The sequence below is a fragment of the Tympanuchus pallidicinctus genome, unplaced genomic scaffold (genome assembly GCF_026119805.1).
Source record: "Tympanuchus pallidicinctus isolate F22 unplaced genomic scaffold, pur_lepc_1.0 scaffold20, whole genome shotgun sequence".
Classification (NCBI taxonomy): Eukaryota; Metazoa; Chordata; class Aves; order Galliformes; family Phasianidae; genus Tympanuchus; species Tympanuchus pallidicinctus.
In genome coordinates this window covers 4,103,180-4,125,690 of record NW_026294722.1, presented here as the reverse complement: position 1 = coordinate 4,125,690, position 22,511 = coordinate 4,103,180, and the positions used below count along the sequence as shown (strand labels likewise).

General features: G+C 58.5%; 3 protein-coding genes across 5 annotated transcripts; 1 reads left to right on the top strand and 2 right to left on the bottom strand.

The window, feature by feature from the left end:
• Window positions 1-319: 319 nt before the first annotated feature.
• LOC128080845 (tyrosine-protein phosphatase non-receptor type substrate 1-like) lies at window positions 320-8,504 on the bottom strand. Of its 2 annotated transcripts, XM_052683594.1 has the most exons (9): window positions 8,381-8,504; window positions 8,098-8,176; window positions 3,513-3,863; window positions 3,108-3,422; window positions 2,674-3,024; window positions 2,374-2,469; window positions 2,203-2,224; window positions 2,058-2,100; window positions 320-1,652 (listed from the first exon to the last, which is right to left on the bottom strand). In XM_052683594.1, exons 2-9 carry the CDS (start codon window positions 8,162-8,164, stop codon window positions 1,380-1,382), a joined length of 1,518 nt encoding a protein of 505 aa, XP_052539554.1. In that variant the 5' UTR covers window positions 8,165-8,176; window positions 8,381-8,504; the 3' UTR covers window positions 320-1,379. The 2 variants fall into 2 exon arrangements, with proteins under 2 accessions (XP_052539554.1, XP_052539555.1); XM_052683595.1 differs by lacking the exons at window positions 2,203-2,224; window positions 8,381-8,504 and having other exon boundaries at window positions 1,523-1,652; window positions 8,098-8,309.
• Window positions 8,505-16,949: 8,445 nt separating this feature from the next.
• On the bottom strand, window positions 16,950-20,356 carry LOC128081015 (tyrosine-protein phosphatase non-receptor type substrate 1-like). Of its 2 annotated transcripts, none has more exons than XM_052683907.1 (5): window positions 19,696-20,356; window positions 18,622-18,966; window positions 18,296-18,491; window positions 18,081-18,123; window positions 16,950-17,905 (listed from the first exon to the last, which is right to left on the bottom strand). In XM_052683907.1, the coding sequence occupies exons 1-5, from the start codon at window positions 19,769-19,771 to the stop codon at window positions 17,777-17,779; spliced, it is 789 nt and encodes a 262-aa protein (XP_052539867.1). In that variant the 5' UTR covers window positions 19,772-20,356; the 3' UTR covers window positions 16,950-17,776. The 2 variants fall into 2 exon arrangements, with proteins under 2 accessions (XP_052539867.1, XP_052539868.1); XM_052683908.1 differs by having other exon boundaries at window positions 18,081-18,120.
• LOC128081013 (tyrosine-protein phosphatase non-receptor type substrate 1-like) lies at window positions 20,339-22,345 on the top strand. Its single transcript, XM_052683904.1, has 5 exons — window positions 20,339-20,479; window positions 20,811-21,161; window positions 21,252-21,566; window positions 21,650-21,979; window positions 22,092-22,345. Exons 1-5 carry the CDS (start codon window positions 20,401-20,403, stop codon window positions 22,193-22,195), a joined length of 1,179 nt encoding a protein of 392 aa, XP_052539864.1. The 5' UTR covers window positions 20,339-20,400; the 3' UTR covers window positions 22,196-22,345.
• Window positions 22,346-22,511: the final 166 nt, after the last annotated feature.

Here is a 22,511-nt window from a genome sequence, read left to right as displayed (position 1 = left end):
CCACACATTCCTCTTGAGCACAGTATGACCAACAGCAGCAGCTCTGTGCCAGCAAAGCAAAACCAGGGCAGAACTTCTCCATAGCCTCACTGCCCCAGGCTATAGGCACACTAAGCTGTTGAGGGATGCATACTTGGGGATCCAGCATTGACCACCCAACCTCAGCATCACCTCCAGGCTGCTCTCTTCCTCCTTTTCCCTTTGCTGCAGCACTGGGACTGCACTGGATGACCCCCCTTCAAGAACACAACACGAGCTGCCGGCCCCCTACCACACAGGCAGGTGACACAGTGACAGCCCCAAAAGCCACCAACACACAGGACTTTCCACTTTTATTATAAAAATATCTTGCAAGCAACAAGAAAAAAAAAAAGAAGAAAAAATCACGGTCAGTACAGGCAGTCTCGCAGATCCCAAAGCAATGCCAGGGCTTCCCCACCCCACACTGGTCCCATGCGTGATGGGGGAGTGGGGGGCCTGGGACAGGGGACACATAGAAGATATGTATGTCCCCCTCCAGTCATTGCTGCAGGGAGCTGCTGGTGCCCCCAGCCCACATCCAAGCAGGGGGTGTGTGTCAGACAGAAGCTCTATGGGGTTTCCAGGGTTTTTACGGAGGCCTTGTTCTTCATTTTGCACATCTTACCCTATAGTGCAACGTACACAGCAGTACACCCACGTACAACACGTGAAACATTGGGGTTGAGCTCTAGAAATTAGGACTTACATGGCAAACATTTAGAACATGTTAAACGTTACTGAGGGGTAGGGGGCTGTGCCCGGCGGGGGGGGCTCACTGTGGCCCCAAACACACAGGGTTGCCTGGCTGGAGGGGGGCTGCGTGCTTTGTGCAAACCCAGGGCACAGATCTCTGGGCTGTGTGGAGGAGGAGGATGCTTGGTGATGGGGCAAAGCCAATATGGCTGCAGCTCGCCTCCTGCAGCCCCCCAGTCCTATTGGCATCAGTGCAGGAGACTGTGGAAGAGACACTTGGAAAGAGAGGTGGACACTGACATCGTTCCTTTAAAGCCAGAGTTCGTTTTCCACACAGCAGAGCCCCCAAAGGCAGGTGGGAGCCCCTGGTCTGGAGGCACCATCCTGGACCCTGATGCACTGCAGTGCTCTCCAGCGACGCATCCTCGGGTTCTGTGAGCAAACCCAGTGCACGACTCAGGGGTCCCCACAGCCAAGGGTTTTGGGAGTCCCAAAGGTAAGGAGCCCTCAAGCCATCCCACAAGCCTGCAAACACAAGTCAACCCCCAGGAGCAGGCACAGTGCTGAAGGCCGCACTCCCAGCCCAGAACACGGGTACCGTGGCCGAGAAAGCTCCTCTGTGAGCTGAGGGGGAGGACCAGGACCCCCGTGAGCCCCAGCCCCGCTCACTGCCTCTGGATCTGGACGCTGGCATACTCAGAGCTGCTCTCCTCGGGGCGTGGGGCGGGCCGCCGGGGTGCCTTGCTGAGGTGCACCATGTCCAGGTCGGCGTAGGTCAGGTTGTCGCTGCTGGTGGCCGGCTGGCTGCTGCTGCTATTGCTGCCCTGGATGCAGGCGTACTCCGACTGCTGGCTCAGCTCGACGATGCGGCGGATGCTCTTCTTCTTCTCTTTGGCAAAATTCAGGTCGGCGTAGGTCAGGTTGTTGGGATCAGACTCCTGGGTGAGACACCAAAGGGTTTTGTTTTGCAAAGTGCACAGTGAGTTCCCTTCCCACCCGTGCCAAAATGCTCTCCGAAGCGCCGACATCGCCTGCGCATTGCGCTGCCCATGCAGCAGCGCTGGGTCCATCCCACAGCACGCAGCCACGTCACCAAATGCAAAACCACCCCACAAACTGCCTCGTGCCTATGGTGCAGCTGCTTCAGTCCTAAAGCCAGGCCTTCCCGGGAGGAGGAGGAGGAGAGAAGGCAAAGGCAGAAATGATGCTGGGAAGTACTGCAGCTCCTCCTCCCTTCGGCCACAGTGTGGAGACACTGAGACACTTTGTGCACAGCCTCTCCACCCTCCTCTCCCACAGCTGAGGGCTGCTCCCCACCCCGGTCCCCAAGGTTGGTGACACACCTGGGTGGTGGTGGCTCCGCTGCTCTTCTCTGGTTCGTGTAACCTGCAAGGGGAAACAAGGGGTCAGGTGTACCACGTATCTCTTCTCATGTGATGGAGTAGATTGGGGGGGAGGGTCAGATGCAAAGCAGAGATGTACACTCACCTGGCAGACGGAGAGCTCTTACCTGACAGGGGAGAAATAGTTTAGGAAGGAAACAGTTCAGAGAACCCCCACCTCCCCAGGCATGCCAGCCTACACGCTGCATTTCTCAGAACTTTGACTTCATTTCAGCAGCTCCCCCCCATGCCACGCACACAGTTTCTTTATCCTTACCCTTGCTCTGCTTTGTCCGAATGAGGTAGAGAACTGCAATCACCAGCAGCGCCAGCACAGTGCACACCACTCCCACGGCCACATAGATGAGACTTTCTACAATAGGAACCTCATGTGAGAAATGTCACTGTGGACCTGAAAGCCCCAGGGGCAGCACGGTGACACTGCATGCACTGAGGGGCGTCCAGCAGCACCCCCAGTACAAAGACCTTAACCCACATTCTGGTGGGACTCTGAGCTTGTCCCGGGGGTGACCTCCCATCCACCCCTCCCCACATGCACCCTGCAGCTCTCACGCACTGCTGTCTCCGATGGAACTGCTGTCGATTATCTCTGGGGTTGGGACAGCCACCTGCATGGTGCCCGTGCTGGAGACGGGCTCCTGGTCCTCGTGCACCACCCGGCAGGTGAAGCTGGAGCCGCTCTTCTCCTCCACCGCCTGCACTGTCACCGTGCTGTTCAGCTCAAACAAGCCCTGGGGGGTCTCTGCTGGCTGCGTGGTGCTCCCCGCGTTCAGCCCCGTCCCGTTCTCCAGCCAGGTGATGCTCACAGCTCCCGGGTAGAAGCCCTGCACGCGGCAGCTGAAGGTCACCGTCTTGTTCACCTCCACGGCGCCCGGCGGCGCAGCGACCACAGACACGCTGGGGGGAACTGGGAAGAGAAGCAGCGCCTGGAGCTGGCGTCCCTGAGCCCACGGCTCAGCCCTGCCCCAGCCCCGGGGCTGTGAGCCTCACCTCGCAGGGCCTGGCCCAGCGCGTACGTCCTCCTCAGTGGGGCTGCCAACGTGCTGTGCTGCACCTGGCAGGTGAGCTGTGAGCGCACGTCGTCCTTGGTCAACGTCACCTGTGCAGTGCTGGACATGTTGTAGGAGGAATGTGACAGCTCTGAGGTGATGTGGGGCAGCACAGCCTGAACTGGAACGTTGTTCTTGAGCCATTGCACCTGGATGTCACGGGGGAAGAACCCTCTGGCACTGCAGGTGAAGGACACCGACTGCCCTGGCTCCGCTCGGCGACTCGGCCCTGACACGGCCAGCTCGGAGGGTCTGGCTGTGGGAGAAGCATTGGCCCATCAGGGAGCGTCCTGCCCATCCCAACCCCAGAGGAGAGCCCACCAGGACAGGCTGGGAATCCACTCACCGTGCACCAACACCTCCGTGCCCCCACCATTCTTAAACACCACATCTCCAAAGATGCCTTTTCTAAACTTCACACAGTAATAGGTGCCGGCGTCCTCAAGACGAACATCCCTGATGTGGATGGTGAAGTCTGTGTCGGATCCATTGATTGCTCTCATCACACGTGGGGAGGAGCCTTTCTGATCATAAATGGTCTGATTGCTGCTGCCCCAGCCCTTCAGCCACTTCACAGGGCCAATAGGATGCAATGCAGACACTGTGCAGTTCAGGGTCAGTATCTCCCCTTTGATCACTACCACCTGGCCCTGGGGCTGCTGCAGCTTGAAGTCCGGATCCTTCTGGGCACCCACACCTGGGGACAAAGCAGGACCCCCTTCAGTCCCTCCCAGCTGCAGGCAGGCCCTGAGCCCAGCACCAGGATGGAGCTGTGAGCCCAGTGCCCTCAGTACAGATGACCCCTGTGTGCCACTCTCAGTGCGCCCAAAACACAGATATCCAAGCCCACCGCCTCCAACACATCCCACTGTGGGGAGAAAAACAAGGAATGTCATGAGGAAACAAGGGCACACGCTGCACCACACTGAAAACCAAGCTCTCCTCACAGACACAGATGCAACACCGCTTTTTGGGCACTGAATCTCCCCGGTTCCCCAGCCCCGACCCGTTCCAGCAGCGCACAGCTCTCAGCTGCAGCCGATGCCGTTCCCTTCGCCGCCGGCAGAGGAAAGCCGTGCCCTGGATGCACGGTGGCTGCAGCTGCAGCGCTGTGCCTCCGCCTCGTGCCCCGATGGGAGCATTGCACCTTTCCTGAGCCTCTCGGAGTCTGGGAGAAATCCCCTGCTGAGAGCTGACATGACCACGCTACCACTCTGGAGATGGCAAGCAGTGCGTGGGAGCGGTGCCACGGCTGTGCAGAGACCATTGCGTTTGAGCAGGGAGCTCCTGCTGCAGCTGCCAGCGCTGGGAGCGTGCACACACCGAGGCAGGGCCATGCATGCATTGTGGTGCAGCTGCAGCCACACAGCCTGCTCACTGGCCCTTTGCATAGAGGGCCACAGCTGCACCCGGCTCTCCTGCACCAGGAGGTCCCCAGCACAGATTGGTGCAGCTGTACCCCAGCACAGCCACGAGCTTTGGGCCTTGGTGCTTCCCTTTGGAAGCCACAAAGCCAACACGTGGCACTGAACCAAACCTGTGCCACAAGATAAAGGTGGAAACACCAACTGTCCCACCTGAGCAACAGGCTGAGCTGTTGCTTTCCATCACAGCAGTGACCGTGTGGGCTTCTGCAACTGGAGCTGACTTTTGGAGTGACACCCACATTTGGGGAGCAGCCCCAAAGCAGAGCCCAGGGCACAAGCAGTGCACAGCACAGCCAGCTCAGCTGGTGAGCCCCTCCCGAGCTCCTCCACTGCCCACAGGCTTTTTGCAAGAGCAGTTGAGCAACACAGAGAGGAAGTCATAAAACATCACTTGCCCCACATGGGGACAGGGCTGCTCTGGGCATGGGGACCCACTGCCTCCAGGGCAGACCCCCAGCCCCTTTATGCACCCAGAGCAGCTGCTTTGCTGACCTCTCACCGTACCTGGTCCAGCAACCAAAGCCCACAAACTAGCATGAGGTGTTGCAACACAGGAAAGGTCAACGCTGCAGGAAGAGCTGGGCCCCCTCGGCACGGCGTGATGAGCCCTTCTCTCCCTGCTCCCATCTACAACCCTGCAGAAAATTGGCTTTGCAGCAGAGCAGTGTGCACCTGCACCCCATTCCCTTGGGCACCCACAGCACCCATCACGCCGCAGGAGCCCAGTGCAGCCCCACTGAGCACAGCTCGCTCCAATCCACACGTTCCCTCTGCATCCTCCCTCTCTCCATCTGTTGCGCTCCCGGCGAGGCACGCGCCGTCCCTGGAGGGGAGGAAGAACTCCAGCTTTGGGGTCTGGGGGCTTCGGAGTGGGGCTGGGGCGTGGGCACTCCTCATTCAGAAAGCACATCCCTGGTTGGGGCCGCCAGGGCTCCTGCTGGCCCCCAGCACTGGCATCTCCATGCTGGCAGCTCTGGGGCTCCGTCATCACACGGCTCCAAACAGTCTCGCAGCTTTTGGCTATTTTTTTCTTCTTTCATGTGCTAATTTAGAGATTTTTCCCACAGATCCGCTTGCCCAGCACTTTTTTCAGATTGCTACATTCAGGATTTGCAGGAAATCTGTTATACACGAGCTTCAGCCACAGAACACAGCATTGGCACCACGCTGGCTTAACCGGCCCCACTGCACCTCCTGGATAACAACCACACAGCCATCCCTGCACAGCCCGGTGATCCCAAACCAGGAACACCCTGACACCTTTCTCAGAACATCTCCCAGGGCACAACCTGCTCCCAATCCCAGCACTGCCAAGCCCTCACCCCCCTACAATGGGAAAGCACAAAGGGGAAGTTGCATGAAAACCCCCTGCAAGCCGAGAAATGCAAAGTTGCAACCCAATTTCCTCCCTTCTGCCCTTGCCCCGCAGCCAGCTTCCCCTCGCACCATGCAGACCTCTCTCCTTCCTTGTTCTCACCCAGCTCATAGCATGCACCATCCCCACGAGTTTTCCATCTCGGTGACACATTTTATTTTTTGCTCTATTTCCACCTTTTGAAGTATCTGATACCGAACAGATTGCAAGAGGCCGGGGTTTAATTCAGGAGAAGGTGCCTGCATGCTTAGGGCCGGTAAAAATAGCTTTCCTTCTGAAAGCACCAAGGAAGGAGTTCTGGGATGGAGCGGGGCGTGCAGCTGGCCGCAGGCATGCGGGCACTGTGCAGCACCCCAAAATAATCCCAGTGGAATTTCACCTGCACAGGGAGGCTGTGGGGAAACTAACAGGTGCTGGCTATAAAAAGAGCCTGGAAGCAGCATTTTGGAGGATAAGAGACCCCGGGATGATTACCCAGGCAGGGCGATAGTAGGGGCTATATTTGACACCGGTGACATCAGATCACGCACAGCCATCATTTGCAGGCTGCACTCTTACAGCAGTAGCAGAAATTCAGCTGCGTGGCCGAAGCCCCACAACCAAGTGGGGGAGGCTGCAGGAAGCTGAAGCCCTTCAGTGTGCAAAGCTCCTGCAGAAAGCGAGCGGCCGAGATTTCGCAGAGGGCTCTTTGCCCTACAGGGAGATATCCTGCAGGATCTCCCCTTTCCCCCTTTGCTTCCTGCAGCAGCACTGCTCCTGCCAGCTCCTCTGCAGCACAGCTGGATTGCAGGGCAGGACGGTCCCTGCTAAAAACCCACATGGGAAACAAGGTTTGCACGCCTGCACCATCAGCCAGACAAAGCAGTTCTCCAACCAACTGGAAATCCAGCACTCTGTGCCCCTTTGGGGGCTGGGATGGAACTTTCTGTCCCAATGGAAAAAAAAAAAAGGTGTTGTCCTTTTGGGGTCACACTTGGTAAAGCTCAACAGCTCTGCTTCAGCCATTATCATGGCAGGAAATCACAGCGGCTTCACTACTTGCAGCCAAAACCTCCTTTGGCTTTGAGCAGCTCGGAGAGCAAAGCTCCGGGCCAAGGCTCCCCAGCTGCGGGCAGGCAATTAGGAAAGCAAGCAGTGCCGTGTCAAAAGCATTTGCTTTCTGTTGGAGTTCACACTCAGCTCTGCACCGACGGAGAGCTGCAAGGGAAGAGGTCTCCAGTGGGCCTGGAGAGGCACAGTTCTGCTCAGGGTGTGCAGCTCACTGCAGGGGGAGATGTGGGGTCCGGACAGAGCTAAACAGGCACAGTGCCCACTGGGGAGGTGCATCACTTTTGCCCTATAAAGTTTGCTCCGTCCCCTAAAAAGCCACAGACAACAGCAGGCCAGAAGGAGCCCAGCTCCTCTCTGCACTATCCCTCAAGATTAATGACACTGAAACACTCTAGAAATGAAACATCCTTGAAAGCAGCACCCAACGCAGGGCTTTGTTCCTGGTGGGCCAAGAAACTTCCTGCTCCCATAAGGGGAAGGGAAACAATGGGGTAAGCACCGACTCTGCCTTCTCACAGCACTCTCCCCTAGGATCGATGGGGCCACCAACCACGGGAGGGCAGGAGGAGCCACAGGGAACCCGAGGGGACCCGGAGCTGCCCTAAGTGAGCAGCACGGGGTGCAGCCCCACTTTGCTGGAGCTCAACAGTTGAGCAGCGAGGAGCAAGGACAAGATGGAGGGGGGGGGGGGGGGGGGGAAGGGTGTGGGGGGGCAGCCATAAAAACAAGGTTTGAGTTTTAAAGAGAGCTCCCTGCCGAGCTGCCCTCCTCCCATTCGCACCAACGCCGGGGGCGATGCGCCTCTCCCGGGATGCTGGCAAAGGGTTGGAAGCAACGTGCCTCTTCACGTCCCTAATTCCCGCATGAGGCTGCGGAGGGGGATGGATGAACGGCCGGGAGCAATGGAGCCGGGCCCCGCGCTGGAGGTCATCGCCTGGAAAGGTCACAGCAAAGCGCGGCGGCACCGCATCGCAGCCGATGCGGGGTTGGGAGCGGGGAGAGGAGCGGTAGAAAGGACGGGAGAAGAAGGAATAGGGAAAAAAAAAAAACACAGCAAAAAGAGAGAGCTCCGGGCTCACCTGGGCAGGAGGGCGGGCAGAGCAGCAGCAGGCAGAGCAGCGGCCAGGCGGGGGGACGGGGCTCCATCTCCGGCTCCTCCTGGAGAACAGAGAGCAGAACGGCTTCAGAGTGGAAAAAGAACAACAAAACCCAACCAACCAGCCGGGCAGAATTGCAGATGGAGAAGGAAACGGCACTTCTCAGCCCCCAAATGAGGAAGGACAGCCGTACCCCCCCCCCCTTCCCCCACTCCCCCCTTTTTCACCCCCCGTTTCGCCGCAGCGCGGTGCGGATCGCACGGACCTGGCCGGGCCCCGAGCGGCCCCGGGGCCGTTCCGCTCCGCACCGCTCCGCACCGCCCCTCCGCGGCGCCGCCTCCGTTGCCCTGACACCGCGAGCGGCCCCGGTAGCGGCGGGGCTCCCCGCAGCCCGGCACCGCCTGGCTCTTGGCACAGTCGTGGGTGGGAGCCCCCCCCCCCCCCCGGGACACCGGCTGCTGCCTTCTTAAGGTGGGCCGGGGGGGAAGCTTCCCCACCCTGCGCAGGAGGGATGCGGGTAAGGATGGGGCAGCTGCTGCTGCCCGTGAAGGATTGGAAGCGGTGGCTGGAGCTGCTCTGATGGCTTCGGGCATCTCACGGCATGGCACGCAGCCCGGTGCTGTTACCGGGAAAGCACAGAGGTGGTGGGGACGTGCAGTGCTCCCAGATGGGCTGGGCATTTTGTGCCATCCGAGAGAGCACACAGTGCCAGCACCCAACCAGGAGAGCCCGTGGCAGAAGCACGAGTGGCTGATTTGGAGACTCCACGTGGAGTGGGCAGCTTGGCCCATCAGGGTCAGATCGAGCAAAGAGAGAACCCTGGAGCAGGGCAGGTTGGAGAAGTCCTTATATCCCATCTCTGCACCAGTTCCTGGGCACACACAGACATCCCTGGTGTGTCCCCTCAGCTGGCAGGCTTAGCAGGAGCACATCCAGCATACAGGATGGGAGCCCACAGCCCAGAGGACAAGGTGACCCCCATGAGAAATGGAGCTGAGGGAGAGAGCATCCACGGGACGTTCATCCCTGCTACTCCAACACAGTCTCTCCCACGGGAGACACGTCCTCTGCTATCTGTTCCTACCACGGTTCCTCCCACCACCCTGTAGCACTTCAAGGCCAGGGACCAGCCTGGTGCCCAGCACCCTGCACAGCCACACTCCCTACATCCAGGCAGCTCCCAGTCTCTCTGCTCACCCAGGGACGGCATACTGCTCTGCTCACAGCACCCAGCACAGGTCTCAACCCGAAGGCAGCAGCTGTAGCCGTGCTGGGACCACCACAGGCATCAGCTCCGACTCACTCTCCAGCAGCCGCTGGGGCTGTCGGCTTTATTTAGAGCTTCACATAAACAAACAGCAAAGATAGCTGAAGTGTCTTGGCACCATCAGTCTGCACACTGCTCAGCCCGGGTGCGTTCTCTGCATTCTCATTCCTGGTGCCACGAGCCTCCCCCTCAGCCCTGCAAGTACAGCTACACCCTTGCATTACATCCAGCTTTACTTGACCTCACTTGCTCTGGAGGTGGGACAGCACCTGCGATGGCTGTGCTGCACCCCAGGATCCTCAGAGCAGCTCCAACCACTGCTGTTCCCAGGGAGCTCCCAAGAGCCCAACACAGCCGTTGCCTCATTTCCCCTTCCCACATCTGGCGAGCACATGAGCCAGCAGCTGGGTTTGGCTTTCAGCCTCTTGCACAGGCAGCATGGTGACAAATCAGCTCTTTGCATGGGGAAAGGGACACGGGATCAGCTACAGTTTGGTCTGCAGCACCTCGGATCCCATGCTTGGAGCAGCACCAGCAGAGCAAGGCGAGGTGCTGGTGGTGCCTCCAATCCCAGTTCTTTTGCTGCAGCAGCACAGCTCCTGTGGGCCTGGCTGCCTGCAGCCTGTCTGGGCTGTTCTCCTACTCAGCACTGAAGGTTCAGACAAACTCATGAGCACAGAGCACAAACAGCCCCATGCGCAATCATAGCGCTCGGGAAGGAAAGTTGGAGCTTAAAAAAGCTCTGCTTTTTAAGAGAGGAGGAACTGCAGCACAGCAGATGGTGCTTCCCGGGAAGAGCTCCTCCTGCTCTATGTTAGGGAGCATATGGGCAGTATGAGCTGCCTCCCTGCTGCCTGCAGCCCTGTGCTGGAATGTGGCGTTGGGAGAAGCCGGCCTAGGGAGCAGCCCTTGTGCAGGAGGCAGAGAAATGGGAGCACGGTGCTTCAAAGGCGTGACACCATCACAAGTAGTTCCCTATGCACATGAGCAGGAAGCTCTGAAGCACTGGTGCTGTGCCTGTGGCACCTCCATGCTCCAGAGCACCCCTCCAGGTTCACGCTGCCAGGTCCCAGCTCTTGGGAGCTGCTGCTGGGGCTAAAGAAGGGTTTAGCACCATTCTCAGCCCTTTTCATAGCTTTGAAGAAACGGCATCCTGGAGGTGGGTCGGGATGAGCCACAGCTGGAGCAGCAGCATCAACTTGCAGGGATGATCTCAAGCAAATCTCCATCTCCAGGCCCAACAGCAGCCTCACAGCTGTCCCCATGCAGCCAACAACCACCAACAGCACACACACAACACTCAGGTTTGCGGGGATCCACAGAAGCTCAGAGCCACCTGGTTGTATCCCGACCCACAGCCCCAAACTGGGGGGACGCATCCTGCAGAACCCCCCACCTCTCCCCACCACCCCTGAGCTGTGGGTTCAGCCCTCACAGGGTCCTCAGCTGAGAGAAAAACACACAAGTATCTCCTTAAGGAGGGATTTCCAATTACGCCACTGATATTTAGGGCTTCCAGCACAACAAATGGAGCTTCAGCTTCATTAGGTACCATGCCAACTTAGCCCAAGACATCCAGTACAGAAGGAGCTTAAATTAGTTTATCTGATGTTAACTTCTAACAAGCAATATGCCAGCGTGGAAATGGGAAGCAGTGACCTTCAGCCTGTGTGCACAAAGCAGCGAGCAGATCCACCCAAGTTAGACCCCAAAGAGAGCAGATACCAATGGAAGAGCAATGCAGCCCAACAAATCCCCACTGATGAAAGCAGAATGCATTGTACCCACTCACTGCTTACCCTCCCTGCAGCACCTAGCTGGGAAAAAGAAATAGTGTGGCACCTGGGAACCCCTTTATGCCATATTAATGAGCTGCAGGTGCTTCGTTATGACCCCAGCAGCTGTGATGGCCATAGGAAAGTAGGATGGGGGCTGCTGGTTTGCTCCTGCGGAGCCAAGTGTGGCTTTGCCTAAAGCAGAGCTTAGAGGGAGGGGGCTGCTCATAGAAACTGCTTTGCTTTGTTTATGCTTTTATAGCACGATCTAGGGTTCTGCTGGGACGTTGCAGGTCCTTCCCTGAGGCTTCACAGTGATGAGTGTGCTCACTGCTCCCTATCACAGCAGGACAGGGCAGGAGGCAAATTCATAATCACAGCCTGCTCCATTCCGGCACTACTGGAGTGCTCTGCCAGGGCCAGGTGGTGCTCTTGAAGTCCATAAAGAGGTATTTATGGAGCAGTTTAGCTCTGATTGCTTCGTGTGTGGAGGGAGAGGGAGGGATGTTGCTGCTGGAAGTGATGCATTGGGTACGGTTATGGAGTTCATTTGTCCATGTCCCATGCAGAGCAGCATCGCACCACATCGATGGCTGCAGTACTTGTGGGATGCTCCAGCCCTGCAGCAGCACCCTGTGAGATGCTGGCGCTGGGGTAAATCCACTGGGCTTCCTTAACACAGCCCTACACATTTCCAAGGGGGAATTCCTACCAGGCTGTGTCACAGCAGGAAAGGTGTTCTACTTCCTGCCCTGGCCTGGCAGCCTGCCCTGGGAGCTGAGGGATGCAGGGTTTGGGCTGAACTGCTGACACAGTGAGAAAAGCCAACTGCAGGGACAGGAGCTGGTGGGGACACACTGCTGTAAGCACTCGGTCGGTGTAAGCTGGTGAGCAGGATCCTGCATCTGGCCCTGGAGGAGGCTTTGCTCTCCCATTCTGTGGTCCCACGATGCTTGGGGACATTTGAGATCCTGTGGTACCAGGAGACACATGGGGACCGGGTCACAAAGCAGCAGAGAGGCCAATCCTGCACCCCTGGGCTGCAGAGCTCAGGGATATTGTGGGTGGTGAGGCTGCCTGCAGCTCTGCATGCTCAGCTCCATTCTCCAACAGCAGTGCAGGGTCAGTGTGCTCCTGGGTGCTGCAGGGTCAGTGGGAGCAAACCAGGCAGCCCCATGGAACAGTGCTGGAGAAACCCCGGGCTTCCTCTTAAGCAGTGCCACAGCAGACAGGGTGAGGATCTGGCCAAGGGAGGGGTGATAGCACCTTGATTTTCTTCTGCTTTTCTCTTTTTGTTTCCGTATTCTCTCAGAGTTCTTTGTTGAGGGCAAGCTGTTATCACAGAAGTGCATCCATGGCTGCAGCAGCAGATAATGCTCAGTGTGCTCCCCAGGCTGTGGTGGCTGTACCTCACTGCTGCCCGATAAAGTGGATGGAAACAAAAATGCAGATGCAGGAGGATTGATCACAGTGTGCTGTCTCAGCCCATCGCTTCCTGCTCGTCAGAGCTCATGCTGGACGTGCTGCAGGACCCGAAGCCTGGAGGTGGCAGGGATGTGTCCTGGGGGCTAGGGAAGCCACAGAAAGAACGAGGCTCTGCAAAACATGCACTGTGCTCCTGGTGGCTGCGTTGCTCCCTGGTTCTGGCCCGGCCCTGGAGTAGTGTGGTCAGCACAGAACAGGGCAGCAGAGTTATGGAGAGGGATTGGAGATTTTCAAGGCCAGGCTGGATGTGGCTCTGGGCAGCCTGGTTTAGTGGCTGGCAAACCTGCCCACAGCAGTGGGGTTGAAACTAGATGATCTTTGAGGTCCTTTTCAACCGTGGCCATTCGATGATTCCATGATTTGGGGGCTCTGTGTGGTGTCCTGAGACCTGTGAGCTGAGGATGAGCACCAGCAGATGTCTGCAGACAGGATGCTCATCCTTGGGGAGCCCGTTCTGTGTGTGCACTGCGTGTGTGTTGCATCTGCATTGCACGTGCACGTGTTTGCACATGCGTGCGTGCGTGTGCATGGCACAGGGCTGTGGATGCAGGGTCCCAGCTGTGGCCAGTGCCACCAATCCCACCCCTCTAGGGGAGCAGTGCAGTGCCATGGGACACCGAGGGCATCGCCAGAGCCTGGGGCAGAGCTCTTGCCCTGCAATGTGCAGGGCATGAAGTTCAATCACATGGAGCGAACCTCGGTGTTATGGCACAGCTGAAACGCTCCAGCAATCATTGCACTGCAGCCCTTTAGCAGAGGCTCTGGCCGCCAGCATTAATGATATCCACCCAATTAGCTGCTGCGCGTTCCGCATCGCCTGAAGGATTAACGAATAAAATCATCGTCGCGGGGCGTAAGCGCTTAACGCCGTTAATTAAACCCCGAGCTGATCCCAACCCAAACACCCGGCCTGTCCCAGCAGTGGGGTGCTGGCAGCCAACGGGATGTGGGGTTTGGGTGCTGCCGTGCCCAAAGCAGTTGCTCTCCTGCACGCATCCCCACGGCTGGGGCTCCCCTCGCTCCTGGAAGCAGGAGATGTTTATGGGGAATTTGCCTCGCTCGGGGATACGTTATTTTTACACGTTGCCATAGTGACCGCTACCATTATAAAATTAAGGCTGAACCTTGTGGAAGAAATGGATCTGTCGGATGCAATTATTTACAGACCACGCTGTTTCCCCGCTGTGCCCCCCAGCCCGCAGTCTGAGCTCCCTGTGGGGCCCCATCCTGCTCTATGGGGTGCACCGCAGGGCACCCCGCTGCACTCACCGCTGGCACCGCACAGCCCCTCCGCGCTGGCAGCACCGCGGGCGCATCCACCACGGCCACGCTGCTCCTGCTTGCTGTGCTCTGCTGCCTCTCTAAATATTTTTTCCTTTCCTTTACACTTCTCCTAAGAGGGGCACTTGTGCTGGGCTCGAGGCGCTGCCAGCACTGCGGTTGCAGCCAAGTGCAGCCGAGCTTTAAGGTCGCTCCGTGCTGTTGGAGATGGGGTTTCTGTAGCATCCTGTCCAACCCCACAGCACCCCCCCCCCCCCACTTCAGCAGCTCATTTCCTACGTAAAACCCCTTTGCAGCAGCTCTTTGGGGCAGGATGCACGCAGGGAGCTGTGCCACCTGCAGCTGACCCCACAGGAGGAGCACGGGGTGCCCCCAGTGTCACCAGGAACCCCCCCTGCCTGCCCCATTGCCCCCATGGGTGCTGATCCCAGGCAGGGCAGCAGCGCTGGCTCTGGTGGCCGCCGTCCCCAGGCAATGTCCCATCAAACACCAAGAGCACAAAGTGAGTCTTTCTTCAGCACTGAATGTTCCTGTTCGTCCCACAGCCCTGGAAATCCTTCTGTAATCCTTGCCAGCACCGTGGCCTCAATGACATCCCCCCAGCAGAGCACCGCCGAGGCTAAATGAGCACTGGGTGTAAAGGATTTCCTTCTAAATGTGTTTGACAGCTTTCGTTTTCACTCTCTGCCCCCTCAGGCCTGTGGCAGGGAGGATGGGGAATGGTCAGAAGAGCAGATCTCCAATCTGCCCCACAACTCCAGGGATGTCACAGAAATGGCACCAGGCAGGGCAGGGTGGTTCCCAGCACAGCTCCTCTCAGGCACCAGCAGCGTCCTCCAGAGAGCTGCTTTGCTCCTCAGCTCAGAGCTCAGCTTGGGGCTCCCATGGATGTCCCCAGGCATGGCACAGACCTGAGGACTCCAAGCACCAGCAGGGCCCCCTACCCTCATAGTCAGGGATACAGAAGGTCCCACCGTGCCGCAGTACAGCCCCATTCCTGTGGAATGACGGGGCTTCACAATGCACTGCGTCCATGCTGAGCCTTCAGGGCTGGAAGAAAACCTGGAGAGAGCCGAGGCCTCTCCACATCAGGAAATTGGGGGGAAGGACAAAGCTGGCAATGAGGCTGTAGCACTGAAGCAGTTCCTATGACAACCCCAAATCCCAGCCCTGTTTATCCCCTTTAATAAAAATCCACAATAAGCATGAGATATAGGAATAAGGTTCAACAAGGAAGACACAAAATAAATCAAGGAATGGCACAAAACGTGTCACTGCCTTACTTCTGCTTCATTCCTTGCTTTCCGATTAAAATGCTGCCCTGATAAATTGAGGGCTGTTGGGTTTTGAGTTTCTCTGTCCCCTGAGATGGGAGCACAGAGCCTGGCACAGAACGGAGCCTGGGGACAGACACTGGCATCACATGAGCTCCCAGGGCTGCTCCCCCTCGGTGTCATGGCATGGCATCCCCATGGCATCACCTGGTCCCCAAGGCATCGGGGACCCAAATGGCATTGCAGGATCCCCACAGCATTACTGCATCCCCATGGCGTCACCTGGTCCCCACAGCATAGTGGGGCACCATCAGGACCCAATGGCATCGTGGGGTCCCTGTGGCTTTGGATGTTCTTTGTCCCATGGCCATTTTCCTGTGGGTTTTGTGGCCATCGCAGTCTCTTGGTGGCAAGGACAGGGATGGGGTCAGAGCAGGAGCATCTCGGACAGAGGCAGCCCCAAGGCACAGCCCATTCCTGCAGGAGGCACAGCCAGCGCTGGACTCTGCTTTTCACACATTTATCCCTGTCCTCTTCCCTTCCCCCCTGCTCAGCCCTGGCTCCAGCACAGGCTCAGCTTTGTCCTTCTTCCTTGCAAGCACTGCCAGCCCCCTGCCCCCCAGGGATGAGCAGAGCCTCTCCTTGCCCTGGCACCCGGTGTGGACACCATGGAGCCAAAGCGGGAGTGACTCAGCCATGCCCCTATCCAGCCATCCTCGTTTGCTAGCCGAGACCACACTCTTCCTCACTGCTTTTCAACCATTCCTCCCCCTCCCCTCACTGCTGGACCTGCCTCGTCCATCACTCTCTCCCCCTGGACTAATCTCTCACTGTCACCACCCGCGTTCTGCTGGAGCCTCGTGCTCCCCGCTGCTTTCCCCACAGCCACTCCTCCCACGCCAGCTCCTGGCACAGCCCCTGCAGCCTCAGAACCGTTTCCCAGCTCTCGGGGCCAGCGGTGCAACGCTGATCCTTGAGGGCACAGCTTGGATCCCACCACCACCCCCGTTCTCAGTGCACGGACCCCCATTGCACCCCGTGGCGCTGCCCGGTGCGCTCCTACCTTGTGTCCACGCTCGGATGCTTGTTTGTGCTTTCACTGCCGGCACACCCCGGGCTGATGGCTTAAAGGATTTTCCTTTAATAACCACCAAATCCCTCTCCTGGGCCGTAAGCTGCAGACCTGGGCCTTTCCTAGGTGCACAGCGCTCCACCGTGCATTTGCCCCTTGCTGCTTTGCATATGCTTGCATCAAACTGGATTTCCCCCCTCCTGGCCCAGCCCAGAGCTTCAAAAGCGCTGAATGCCCTCGAATCTCGTTTCCCCTTGTCTGCGAGGACTCTCCCTGGTTTCAGTCCCCCCAGGCACGGGGCTGGGCACCCTTTGCCCCGGTTATGGCAGCCCCTGCTTCGCCATCAGCTCTGCTCAGCTGCACTGCTCCCAGCTCCAGAGCTCCATCCCAGCTCCCGGTGCCACAGCCCCTGTGTGCCCTCCGACATTGTGTAGAGGAGGTCAGGCTCTGGGCTCCTTACAAACACCCAGCACCGTGCACATGCCTCTGAGCTGCTCCCCAGGGAGAATAACCCCGAAACCATCCCCACGACCTGTCCCCTGATGCAGGGGATGCTGCTTCAGCCATGCAAATGAATTTCACAAGTGCCTTCCCTCCCCTTGTGACAATTTGCCCCTCGATACAATCTCTGTGTCCCCATACAGCTCCCCTGCGTGCACACATGCAGATATCTTACGCTGTCCTCTTTCACTTCTCTTTTTTTATTTCACAGAAAAGCAGATAAAATAGTTGAAAGCTGATAAGTGCATACAGCTTTCAAGGTCAGAGGCAGCTGCAATGATTTCTCTGCAGGAAAAGAGCCTATGACACAGCTCCCTGCCTCCACCTCGCTCCGTCCTCCTCCCGGCGTGTGGCCACAGGATGTGGGTTACAGAGGACAGAGGGAAGGAAGGAGTGGGCTGGAGATGAACGTGGCAGGCACCAGGGCTGCAGGACCAGGGAGCCCAGCCTGCCTCTCACCAACCATCCAGCCCTGCTTGGTGGGAGCTGCTGGGGGGCTCAGCACGGAGTTGGCAGCAGCACACTGGGCATGAAGTTGTGGTGACCACACATCTCCAGGCCCCTGCTGCCACTGCAGCATCATTCTGGCTCTGAGCACAGCAGGACCAGGTGGCTTGGCTGTTTGCTGGCTTTAATGGGGATGAGCTTGGTGTGGTGATGGGATGATACGAATCGTGGATCTGTTGAGCTGGGAAAGCTCTGGTGGCCTGTGCTGGTGGAGACATTCATGAGGTCCTCCTGGAGCCAACAGCACTGCACAGCTTGCACAAGGCAAAGGTGCTCAGCTCACTGTCCTGATCCTGCACTCCGTGGGGCTGCTGATTCCTGGAGAGGCTCTGCTGAGCCTGAGCTGAGCCTGCCCCTGCCTGGCATGGCCAACCAAGACAGGAAGGAGAGATTTGAGATCCTCGTGCCAAGCTTGGCCAGCTCCAAGCAGCTCCACTTCTTCTTTCTGGTGCCTGCAGAAAGTCTCTGCTTCCTGCCTCAGTGCTGTGGCAGGGCCAGCTCACTTAGCAGCTCCCCTGATGCTGGCATACTCAGAGCGTTCAGCACCAGGGCTCCTGCTGGGCCGCCGTGCTGCAGGCAGCGGCTGCAGGTCAGCATAATGGATGTCCTTGTCCACCTCACTGCTTTGCTGTAAGAATGTAGAAAACCTTGCTATAATCACCTCTGCATGGCAGCTTCCACACAGAGTGCATGGACAGCTGGATGCTCACCCACCACCCACCACCAGCTGCATTATTGGAGCTTTTGGGCAAAGGTCCTGCATCAGGGCATCACTCTGCCCCATATCCACACCCTGCTCGTACCTGGTGGGGCAGCTTTGGGTTCTCTGCATCCTCAACTTCACTGCTGGAGGAAAGAACAGTTGTTAGAGCAAGGACAAGGCAGCTGAGCTCCTCACCACACCCGCGGCAAACACCACCCAGGCCCAGCAAAACAATACAGTGTTTGCCCTAAATTGCAGCTAAGTGAGGCAGCCTGCTCACCTCACGGTGCAGAGAGAAAAAGCAGGAATACCAACCTGGGGGTGCCAGGGTTCCCTGCACAGCATGGGAGAGGGAAGGGCAAGCAGCTTCCTGTGGCCACCTCAGCCACATGCTGGCTCTGCTCCCCTTCCCTCTGCTTCCTGCGGTACAAGCAGAAGGCGAGGACGAAGACGAGGAGGACGAAGCAGAGCACAGCAGCTGCAACCGCCATGCTGGGGAACGGAGAGGTCTCTGTGGGGACACAAAGTAAAGCAGGGAGAAGGTGGTGGGGCACAGTGCAGCGTGGGCCTGGCTGTGGGCAGGGCTGGGGCTGAGCCAGGACAGCCACGATGGGGTCACGCCGGGATGGAAGCCCACTCACCATACACTGACACCTTCGTGCCCCGACCGTGATCGAACAACTCGTCACCCAAGAACTGTTTGTGAAACTTCACACAGTAATAAGTGCCGGCGTCCTCGGGGTGGATGTCCTCAATGTGGATGGTGAAATCTGTGTTGGACTCATTCACTGCCCTCGTCACGCGGTGTGAGGAGCCTTTCTGATCATACACTGTCTGATTGCTGCTGCCCCAGCCCTTCAGCCACTTCACAGGGCCGAGGGGACCCGATCCAGTCACTGTGCAGGTCAGGGTCAGCGTCTGCCCCACGGCCACCCACACCTTGTTCTCGGGCTGGTGCAGCTTGAAGCCCCATCCTGCCTGGGCACCTGCATGTGGGGAAAGCAACAGCGCAGCAAGGTCAGAGCTCAGCAAGGAGAGGATGGCTTGCTTTGTTCCTCCTGCCCAGCACAGGCAGAGCACCCACTGCTTGTTCAGTGCCTCAGTTGAGAAATAGAGCTGGGTGAGAAAATGGCACTCAATAGGAGTGGTGGAAGCCAGCTTCAAAATGGGCATGGGGAGAGATTTTGACTCCTGTTGTGTTCCTTATACCTGGCACTAGAGCTGCCGGGTGGGGGGGGGGGGAAGCCAGGCAGGAAAAAGCCCTCCTCTCCCTCCAGCATGGATGCTAAATGTCTTCAACAGGATCCCAACTCCTGCCCCCAGCCCCTCCTGCCCAAAGCCTTTTGATGTGTCTTCCTCAGGGCAACAAAGCGCAGCGCACCAGACCCCGCACCTCCCTCACCCTGGGCACACACCTGAGGCCAAGAGCCACGTCCCAGTGCTGAGGGAAATGGCCAAGGAGCTCTGAGGAGGGAGGTGGGTTGTCCGCACACCCTGCAGTCCCTCACCCCAAACAACCCCACGCAAGCCCAGAACGTCAGAAGAGAAAAGCCCCCATCCAAGTTTTGTTTTTGCAGGCATGCAGACAGCAGACTCCCAGTTGCGGCCGTGTCAACCCCTCCCAGCCAGCAGCACTCAGTGGCTGTGCCAGCCAGCAGGAACAGGTACAGAGAGAGCTGACCACAGCTTCTGCTGCTGCACTGCCCTGTACTCACCCCACAGCCACGCCAGGAAGAGGCTGAGCTGCCCGACCGAGAGCCGAAGCAGCAGCACAGCACGGAGCTCAGCCATTGGCGCTGCCAAAAGTTTGGGCTCTGACTCCAGAAGGAAAATGAGAAGCTGCACAGGAAATGGAGGCGAGCGGGCGCGTGCTGTTAACACTTTTGGTGCCTGCACGGGGCAGCCAGTAGGACACTGAGCCAGCAGGGAGCTCAGCGGGGCTTAAACCTCAAAGTGCATCCTGGACTGGTGCACCCTGAGTTTGCCCCAACCCCTGCACAGAGCTTAGGGCTGGAGGGGCTGTGATGGGCGCAGGGCAGGAGAGCAGCTCTGACCTTGGTCTCAGCAAGACAGCCTCAGCAGTAGGGGGGCTATGCGGAAGCCCTGCACAAGTGGCACAGCAGCCTGCCTTGCTTGAGGTGCCCATCGGTTTGGAGCCAGTCTCTCTGGCTGCCCCGTGTTGGTGGCTGTGGCAGTGTCACTCATTCAAGGGTGGAGTGGGACCAGCATTGATGACAAGGAACACCCATCAAAACAAGGTGCCACAAACACCATCGGCACCCTCTGGGATTGCACGGGGCTGCAGAGAGGAGCTTGGTCAGTGGAAAAACCCAAACCCCTTCCTTCCCGTTTCAGCAGGAAGAGAACCTGGGGCCACACCACTCTGAGCCACATTGAGCCACAGCAGCAGGTAGTAGAACATGGCAATCAGCATGATTCGGGCACTGCAGGCGATGCCTCTAACCTGCCTGGTGCTGCTCCTGCTCCAGAATGTCCCAGGTGAGTGTGTGGTCCTGCACAGCCGCAGCCTTTCCCAGGATGCACTCCCCATTGCTGCTGGCAGGGCAACCCTTCTTCGAGCCCAAAGATATTTGGGGTTATTCTCTCCCACATTTCAGCTTGCTTTTATCCCCAGCCAAGCACTTTGCTTTATGTGACCATGTCCAACTACCTGTTGTCGTTGTCCCACAGTTTCACAGTGCCAGCTGCCATGGGTGGTAAGGGATGGGGACATCTCTCTGCCTCCTGCTCTGGGATCTAGCAAGGCCCTGTGCTGCACCCTGGCTCAGGGCCTCTTGCCAGCCCCAGACTCTCTTGTCACTGTCCCCAGGTGTGGGTGCCCAGAAGGATTCGGACTTCAAGCTGCAGCAGCCCCAGGGCCAGGTGGTGGTGATCAAAGGGGAGATACTGACCCTGAACTGCACAGTGTCTGCATTGCATCCTATTGGCATTGTGAAGTGGCTGAAGGGCTGGGGCAGCAGCAATCAGACCATTTATGATCAGAAAGGCTCCTCCTCACGTGTGATGAGAGCAATCAATGGATCCGACACAGACTTCACCATCCACATCAGGGATGTTCGTCTTGAGGATGCCGGCACCTATTACTGTGCGAAGTTTAGAAAAGTCATCTTGGGAGATGAGCTGTTTAAGAATGGTGGGGGCACGGAGGTGTTGGTGCACGGTGAGTGGATTCCCAGCCTATCCTGGTGGGCTTTCCTCTGGGGTTGGGATGGGCAGGACGCTCCCTGATGGGCCATTGCTTCTCCCACAGCCAGACCCTCCGAGCTGGCCGTGTCAGGGCCGAGTCGCCGAGCGGAGCCAGGGCAGTCGGTGTCCTTCACCTGCAGTGCCAGAGGGTTCTTTCCCCGTGACATCCAGGTGCAATGGCTCAAGAACAACGTTCCAGTTCAGGCTGTGCTGCCCCACATCACCTCAGAGCTGTCACATTCCTCCTACAACATGTCCAGCACCGCACAGGTGAAGTTGACCAAGGACGACGTGCGCTCACAGCTCACCTGCCAGGTGCAGCACAGCACGTTGGCAGCCCCACTGAGGAGGACGTACGCGCTGGGCCAGGCCCTGCGAGGTGAGGCTCACAGCCCCGGGGCTGGGGCAGGGCTGAGCCGTGGGCTCAGGGACGCCGGCTCCAGGCGCTGCTTCTCTTCCCAGTTCCCCCCAGCGTGTCTGTGGTCGCTGCGCCGCCGGGCGCCGTGGAGGTGAACAAGACGGTGACCTTCAGCTGCCGCGTGCAGGGCTTCTACCCGGGAGCTGTGAGCATCACCTGGCTGGAGAACGGGACGGGGCTGAACGCGGGGAGCACCACGCAGCCAGCAGAGACCCCCCAGGGCTTGTTTGAGCTGAACAGCACGGTGACGGTGCAGGCGGTGGAGGAGAAGCGCGGCTCCAGCTTCACCTGCCGGGTGGTGCACGAGGACCAGGAGCCCGTCTCCAGCACGGGCACCATGCAGGTGGCTGTCGCAGCCCAGTGTGGACCCGGAGGTAGCTCCACTGAAGATAGCGGTGCACGAGAGCTGCAGCGCGAGCTGGGCGGAGCTCGTTGTTCTGCGGGCTGCGTGCCCCAAGCCCCACACTCGTGTCTGTACCCACACAGGTGCCATTCTCCTGTCCAGCCCCGGTTTATGGCTCGGCCTGCTGCTGGGCAAGGCGCTCCTCGCCCTCGTCCTCTTCTTCCTCTTCAAGCGCTTCCTGCCCTGATGCTGCCCTGGACAGCAGCGGCTCCGCGATCGCCTCCGAGCCCCGCAGCTCCGCCCGCAGCTCTCGGGATGGGCCCGGCCTGCGCCCTCGTGCTTCCCGCTGCTTCGCTGCACGAATTTTAAAGATAAAATCATTGACTCCACACAAACTCGTGCCAAAATCAATACAACGTTTTGCCGAGCTCATCCTCGCGCTGCTTTCCTACGTCGGGGCAGGGTTGGCCCTCCGGGAGGCGCGGCGCAACGCATGGCCGCATCCCGCCGGGCCGCAGGGGGGCGCCGTTGGGCGGAGCGGAGCGGGCGGGGCCGCGTTTCCC

Bases quoted from the DNA above. Each gene is read 5' to 3' on its own strand.
- LOC128080845 (XM_052683594.1), bottom strand. From the start codon at position 8,164: ATGGAGCCCCGTCCCCCCGCCTGGCCGCTGCTCTGCCTGCTGCTGCTC. The intron at 2,225-2,373 runs GTAAGGATAAAG...CTCCCCTGTCAG, and splicing joins TCGGACAAAGCAGAGCAAGG to GTAAGAGCTCTCCGTCTGCC. The intron at 2,101-2,202 runs GTGAGTGTACAT...TTCCCCTTGCAG, and splicing joins AAGAGCTCTCCGTCTGCCAG to GTTACACGAACCAGAGAAGA.
- LOC128081015 (XM_052683907.1), bottom strand. From the start codon at position 19,771: ATGGCTGAGCTCCGTGCTGTGCTGCTGCTTCGGCTCTCGGTCGGGCAG. The intron at 18,967-19,695 runs GTGAGTACAGGG...CCCCACATGCAG, and splicing joins CTTCCTGGCGTGGCTGTGGG to GTGCCCAGGCAGGATGGGGC. The intron at 17,906-18,080 runs GTACGAGCAGGG...ACATTCTTACAG, and splicing joins ACCCAAAGCTGCCCCACCAG to CAAAGCAGTGAGGTGGACAA.
- LOC128081013 (XM_052683904.1), top strand. From the start codon at position 20,401: ATGGCAATCAGCATGATTCGGGCACTGCAGGCGATGCCTCTAACCTGC. The intron at 20,480-20,810 runs GTGAGTGTGTGG...CACTGTCCCCAG, and splicing joins CCTGCTCCAGAATGTCCCAG to GTGTGGGTGCCCAGAAGGAT. The intron at 21,567-21,649 runs GTGAGGCTCACA...TTCTCTTCCCAG, and splicing joins GCTGGGCCAGGCCCTGCGAG to TTCCCCCCAGCGTGTCTGTG.